The 7301-nt window shown below is 45.9% G+C and overlaps 1 protein-coding gene across 1 annotated transcript in view; it reads right to left on the bottom strand.

Annotated features, from left to right (window-relative positions):
• Positions 1 to 377: 377 nt before the first annotated feature.
• The window catches only part of LOC120922736 (importin-13-like), a gene marked incomplete at its 3' end in the record, with an annotated part of 54608 nt that continues 47684 nt past the window's right edge, over positions 378 to 7301 (bottom strand). Inside the window, exons 8-11 of the mRNA XM_040334776.1 lie at positions 6467 to 6648; positions 2566 to 2592; positions 2230 to 2364; positions 378 to 670 (exon numbers count right to left, since the gene is read on the bottom strand). Of these exons, the coding sequence (XP_040190710.1) occupies positions 378 to 670; positions 2230 to 2364; positions 2566 to 2592; positions 6467 to 6648 (637 nt within the window). The remainder of the gene's footprint in view (positions 671 to 2229; positions 2365 to 2565; positions 2593 to 6466; positions 6649 to 7301) is intronic.

Genomic DNA, 7301 nt, shown 5'->3' with positions numbered 1-7301 from the left:
GAGAGAGAGCGATGGGCGAAGAGAGAGAGAGCGATGGGGGAAGAGAGAGAGAGAGAGAGAGAGAGAGCGATGGGGGAAGAGAGAGAGAGAGAGAGAGAGAGAGCGATGGGGGAAGAGAGAGAGAGAGCGATGGGGGAAGAGAGAGAGAGCGCGATGGGGGAAGAGAGAGAGAGAGCGATGGGGGAAGAGAGAGAGCGATGGGGGAAGAGAGAGAGAGATGGGTGGAGAGGGAGCAATGGGTGGAGAGGGAGCAATGGGGAGCAATGGGTGGAGAGGGAGCAATGGGGGAGGGGAAGAGAGAGCGATGTGGGAGGGGAAGAGAGAGAGCGATGGGGGAGGGGGAGAGAGCGATGGGGGAGGGGGAGAGAGAGCTATACATAAAAGGAAACCGAAATCTGCAAACATATGAAACCCGGAGTTCCCACTTAGGTACAACAATGGATGGAGAGAGGAAAAAAAAAAAAAAAAGGAAAGGAAAAGAAAAGGTAAAGTAAAAGTAAAAGGGGGACAAGCTGGGTTGACTCACCGGGTTGGGTCCCTGTACCACCGGTAACTTCTTGACCTCCGCCGCCTCATGCTCATCATCGTGGCAGCTGATGTCCAGCGTGGTGAAGAGGTTGGAGAGGAGGCCGAGGATGTGGATTATTGCCAGTTTATTAGAGGGGTTCGGCTGCAGAGAAAGAAAAAAATAAAAGGAATGGCATGACGCAATACAAAGACCCTCATGAGCTTCATGCACGGTTGCTGGAAGCAGGAGGGATGCACGGTTGCTGGAAGCCGGAGGGAGGCACAGCCACATTTCACAGTCACACTCCTGACTACTACACAGAATAAACCTTTTCATGTCGGACCGTAGAGAATTCTAGAAGTGAAATGAATTGGACTCAATGCCGAGACGTTTAGAAGCCGTCAGCCATAGCAAGAAAACCCTCCAATCTGCACCCCTCCGATTGTATCACTACAGACTTCTCTGACTTTCGGCCTAAGCCACGCCCATCAGCATACGCCTCACCATCCGACGTGAGTGTCCTTTAATTATCCCTATTCTTGAAAATACTGTATTCTGATTGTCTAAGAGACCAAGAAAAGCAGTTGGGGGAGAGAGATAGAGAGAGCGCGATGGGGTGAGAGAGAGATAGAGAGAGCGCGATGGGGTGAGAGAGATAGAGAGAGCGCGATGGGGTGAGAGAGAGAGATAGAGAGAGAGATAGAGAGAGCGCGATGGGGGGGAGAGAGCGCGATGGGGGGGAGAGAGCGCGATGGGGGGGAGAGAGAGCAATGGGGGAGAGAGAGCAATGGGGGAGAGAGAGCAATGGGGGAGAGAGAGCGCGATGGGGGAGAGAGAGCGCGATGGGGGAGAGAGAGCGCGATGGGGGAGAGAGAGGTAAGGCGTTTTTCCGGCGTAAAGTTAAACCAACAAAAAGCTGTTTAGGGTATGGATGTCGGAAGTGCCGTCGGATATTATGTCGTTTACGTAAGTCGTACGTGAATGGGGCTGGGCGTAAGTTAGGTTCACGTCATACGCATTGAGCCGTCGTATCTTAGGGTGTATTTGCGACGTGATTCTGAATTTGAATTAGGCGGGCTTACGCCGGAACATTTACGTTACGCCGGCATACATATGGGAGCAAGTTCTTTGTCAATAATGTACTTGCCTCTCAATGTTACGACGGCGTAGCGCATATGAGATGTGCTACGCCTATCTAAAGATGCGCCGATCTCTCTGAATCTGGCCCTAAGACCCCTTTCACATTGAGGCGTTTTTATTGCGGTACAGCGCTGCTATATAAAAATAGCGCTGCTATACCGCATTAAAAAATCATGCCCTGCAGGCTTCAATGTGAAAGCTCGAAGGCTTTCACACTGAAGCGGTGCGGTAGCAGGACCGCTCCAAAAGTCTTTGGAGCGGTATAGGAGTGGGGTGTCTACCGCTCCTTTCCATTGAAATCAATCGGAAACCGCGGTAATACCCTTTTTCGGCTGCTAGCGGGGGTTAAAACCTCACCGCTAGCGCCCGAATATCGCGCTAAATACCACAATATAGCGACGCTAAAAATAGCGCGGCTATACCGTCACCGCACCTCCGCTGCCCAATGTGAAAGCAGCCCAAGTGTTTTTAGTCCCGACCATAAATAAAATATATAACAAAGCCTTACATTCCCTTTAAGTATTAGCTGTTGTCTTCTGCAATATAAGAACAATGGACAGAGCATGCCGAGCAGCACTCACCGTCTCATCCGCCAACTTCTCCAGCTGCTGGATGTAGGGAGTGATGAGGGAGTGTAGATTGCTGAGGATCTCCTCCACCTGCAGAGCCGATAACAGGAAGCCCAGAGCCTGCATCAGCCACATGCACTGACTGGTCTGCAAAAGAGAAGATCAATAATGAGGAGGGCCGGGAATGAGAACAGGGCCCCTCCCTTCATGACACACACAGAGGTGGGGGCAAATCTTCCCCATGAACACTTCACACCGTACATACACCATACAGGGGAGATCACACCGTACAGAGGAAAACCCCCCATACAGGGCAAATCCCACCGTACAGACAAATCTCCCAATTACCTTGTGAATCTGTTTCAGCAGCACGTCCTGCAAAATAGGAAAAAATATATTTTAGTGAAGGAAGTGTCACTCTATAATAGATACATTACAGATATCTAAGCATACAGAGCTTACATTGGTGATCAGTGGGAAGAATGTCCCTTACATTGGTGATCAGTGGGAAGAATGTTCCTTACATTGGTGATCAGTGGGAAGAATGTCCCTTACATTGGTGATCAGTGGGAAGAATGTCCCTTACATTGGTGATCAGTGAGAAGAATGTCCCTTACATTGGTGATCAGTGGGAAGAATGTCCCTTACATTGGTGATCAGTGAGAAGAATGTCCCTTACATTGGTGATCAGTGAGAAGAATGTCCCTTACATTGGTGATCAGTGAGAAGAATGTCCCTTACATTGGTGATCAGTGAGAAGAATGTTCCTTACATTGGTGATCAGTGGGAAGAATGTCCCTTACATTGGTGATCAGTGAGAAGAATGTCCCTTACATTGGTGATCAGTGGGAAGAATGTCCCTTACATTGGTGATCAGTGAGAAGAATGTCCCTTACATTGGTGATCAGTGAGAAGAATGTCCCTTACATTGGTGATCAGTGAGAAGAATGTCCCTTACATTGGTGATCAGTGAGAAGAATGTCCCTTACATTGGTGATCAGTGAGAAGAATGTTCCTTACATTGGTGATCAGTGGGAAGAATGTCCCTTACATTGGTGATCAGTGAGAAGAATGTCCCTTACATTGGTGATCAGTGGGAAGAATGTCCCTTACATTGGTGATCAGTGAGAAGAATGTCCCTTACATTGGTGATCAGTGGGAAGAATGTTCCTTACATTGGTGATCAGTGGGAAGAATGTTCCTTACATTGGTGATCAGTGGGAAGAATGTTCCTTACATTGGTGATCAGTGAGAAGAATGTTCCTTACATTGGTGATCAGTGAGAAGAATGTCCCTTACATTGGTGATCAGTGAGAAGAATGATCCTTACATTGGTGATCAGTGGGAAGAATGTCCCTTACATTGGTGATCAGTGAGAAGAATGTCCCTTACATTGGTGATCAGTGAGAAGAATGTCCCTTACATTGGTGATCAGTGGGAAGAATGTCCCTTACATTGGTGATCAGTGGGAAGAATGTTCCTTACATTGGTGATGAGTGAGAAGAATGTCCCTTACATTGGTGATCAGTGAGAAGAATGTTCCTTACATTGGTGATCAGTGGGAAGAATGTTCCTTACATTGGTGATCAGTGGGAAGAATGTTCCTTACATTGGTGATCAGTGGGAAGAATGTCCCTTACATTGGTGATCAGTGAGAAGAATGTCCCTTACAGTGGTGATCAATGAGAAGAATGTTCCTTACATTGGTGATCAGTGGGAAGAATGTTCCTTACATTGGTGATCAGTGGGAAGAATGTTCCTTACATTGGTGATCAGTGAGAAGAATGTTCCTTACATTGGTGATCAGTGAGAAGAATGTCCCTTACATTGGTGATCAGTGGGAAGAATGTCCCTTACATTGGTGATCAGTGGGAAGAATGTTCCTTACATTGGTGATCAGTGAGAAGAATGTCCCTTACATTGGTGATCAGTGGGAAGAATGTTCCTTACATTGGTGATCAGTGAGAAGAATGTTCCTTACATTGGTGATCAGTGAGAAGAATGCTCCTTACATTGGTGATCAGTGAGAAGAATGATCCTTACATTGGTGATCAGTGGGAAGAATGTCCCTTACATTGGTGATCAGTGAGAAGAATGTCCCTTACATTGGTGATCAGTGGGAAGAATGTCCCTTACATTGGTGATCAGTGGGAAGAATGTTCCTTACATTGGTGATCAGTGGGAAGAATGTCCCTTACATTGGTGATCAGTGAGAAGAATGTCCCTTACATTGGTGATCAGTGAGAAGAATGTCCCTTACATTGGTGATCAGTGAGAAGAATGTCCCTTACATTGGTGATCAGTGGGAAGAATGTTCCTTACATTGGTGATCAGTGGGAAGAATGTTCCTTACATTGGTGATCAGTGGGAAGAATGTTCCTTACATTGGTGATCAGTGAGAAGAATGTTCCTTACATTGGTGATCAGTGAGAAGAATGTCCCTTACATTGGTGATCAGTGAGAAGAATGATCCTTACATTGGTGATCAGTGGGAAGAATGTCCCTTACATTGGTGATCAGTGAGAAGAATGTCCCTTACATTGGTGATCAGTGAGAAGAATGTTCCTTACATTGGTGATCAGTGGGAAGAATGTTCCTTACATTGGTGATCAGTGGGAAGAATGTCCCTTACATTGGTGATCAATGAGAAGAATGTTCCTTACATTGGTGATCAGTGGGAAGAATGTTCCTTACATTGGTGATCAGTGGGAAGAATGTTCCTTACATTGGTGATCAGTGAGAAGAATGTTCCTTACATTGGTGATCAGTGAGAAGAATGTCCCTTACATTGGTGATCAGTGAGAAGAATGTCCCTTACATTGGTGATCAGTGGGAAGAATGTCCCTTACATTGGTGATCAGTGGGAAGAATGTTCCTTACATTGGTGATCAGTGAGAAGAATGTCCCTTACATTGGTGATCAGTGGGAAGAATGTCCCTTACATTGGTGATCAGTGGGAAGAATGTCCCTTACATTGGTGATCAGTGAGAAGAATGTTCCTTACATTGGTGATCAGTGAGAAGAATGTTCCTTACATTGGTGATCAGTGAGAAGAATGTCCCTTACATTGGTGATCAGTGAGAAGAATGATCCTTACATTGGTGATCAGTGGGAAGAATGTCCCTTACATTGGTGATCAGTGGGAAGAATGTTCCTTACATTGGTGATCAGTGGGAAGAATGTCCCTTACATTGGTGATCAGTGAGAAGAATGTCCCTTACATTGGTGATCAGTGAGAAGAATGTTCCTTACATTGGTGATCAGTGAGAAGAATGTCCCTTACATTGGTGATCAGTGAGAAGAATGTTCCTTACATTGGTGATCAGTGAGAAGAATGTTCCTTACATTGGTGATCAGTGAGAAGAATGTCCCTTACATTGGTGATCAGTGGGAAGAATGTTCCTTACATTGGTGATCAGTGGGAAGAATGTTCCTTACATTGGTGATCAGTGGGAAGAATGTCCCTTACATTGGTGATCAGTGAGAAGAATGTTCCTTACATTGGTGATCAGTGAGAAGAATGTCCCTTACATTGGTGATCAGTGGGAAGAATGTCCCTTACATTGGTGATCAGTGAGAAGAATGTCCCTTACATTGGTGATCAGTGGGAAGAATGTTCCTTACATTGGTGATCAGTGAGAAGAATGTCCCTTACATTGGTGATCAGTGGGAAGAATGTTCCTTACATTGGTGATCAGTGGGAAGAATGTTCCTTACATTGGTGATCAGTGGGAAGAATGTTCCTTACATTGGTGATCAGTGAGAAGAATGTCCCTTACATTGGTGATCAGTGGGAAGAATGTTCCTTACATTGGTGATCAGTGAGAAGAATGTCCCTTACATTGGTGATCAGTGAGAAGAATGTCCCTTACATTGGTGATCAGTGAGAAGAATGTCCCTTACATTGGTGATCAGTGAGAAGAATGTTCCTTACATTGGTGGTCAGTGGGAAGAATGTTCCTTACATTGGTGATCAGTGGGAAGAATGTCCCTTACATTGGTGATCAGTGAGAAGAATGGTCCTTACATTGGTGATCAGTGAGAAGAATGTCCCTTACATTGGTGATCAGTGAGAAGAATGTTCCTTACATTGGTGGTCAGTGGGAAGAATGTTCCTTACATTGGTGATCAGTGGGAAGAATGTTCCTTACATTGGTGATCAGTGGGAAGAATGTCCCTTATATTGGTGAAATGAATGCCATGCTTCTATATAAATGAATAGCAGTAGACGGATGCAGCATTGTGTTACCTGGGACACGGCGACAATGTTGGCAGCGTACGGGAGAAGGTCGTATTTGCATTCCCGGCAGATTTTCTTCAGGGTGGAGACGCTGGACACGGACAGTTCAGGATTCCCCAGAGCGTGGAGGACGAGCGGTAATACCTTATTGATCATGACTGGGTGGTCCGCCAGCCATTCTGCCAGCGCCCCTAAAAAACAGAGAGAGAGAGAAGGTGACATCAGCATTACTGCTCTTCATTCCTCGGATTACAACCAGCTGCCTTCCACACAGGGCTCTATGGGGCCCATTAGTTGAAAGCAATGAGCATTTTTCCTCAATTTAAATAGGTGAGTTTATCTCTTTAAATAATCAGAATTTCATGTGCGCGAACGCAAAACCAATTCACATACATTGATAAAACTGCTATGCTGAACCCTTTAAATAATCCCAAAAAGTTAATGCATGAACTAAAAATGAATACATAATGAGTGCAATCTAATATTCAGCGCCACAGAATTTCCTCTTGGATGTAATCCCCCGCGGTCATTCAATTCCACCACAAGATGTCCTCAGTTTCCCAGGTTAAAGTATGCCCATTGTTAATAAACCCAGAAGACTGAGGAGATACTGTGAGTGCAGAGCATCAAGATCCCGCCCACTAAGGGTGTGTCACCATGGCACCCGGCATTCCCTGTGTATTGATGCAGGAAATGGGCAGGGTCATCATCGCATCACAGCTAGTTAGGGCAGATTGCATGGAAATACACCCTGCCGAGGCAGGGGCACAGTGAGGCAGGGGCACAGTGAGGCAGGGGCACAGTGAGGCAGGGGCACAGTGAGGCAGTGAGGCATGCAGATGGA

The sequence above is a fragment of the Rana temporaria genome, unplaced genomic scaffold, assembly GCF_905171775.1.
Source record: "Rana temporaria unplaced genomic scaffold, aRanTem1.1, whole genome shotgun sequence".
NCBI lineage: Eukaryota > Metazoa > Chordata > Amphibia > Anura > Ranidae > Rana > Rana temporaria.
The sequence above is the reverse complement of the archived record's forward strand: the minus strand, read 5'-3'. Positions and strand labels throughout refer to the sequence as shown.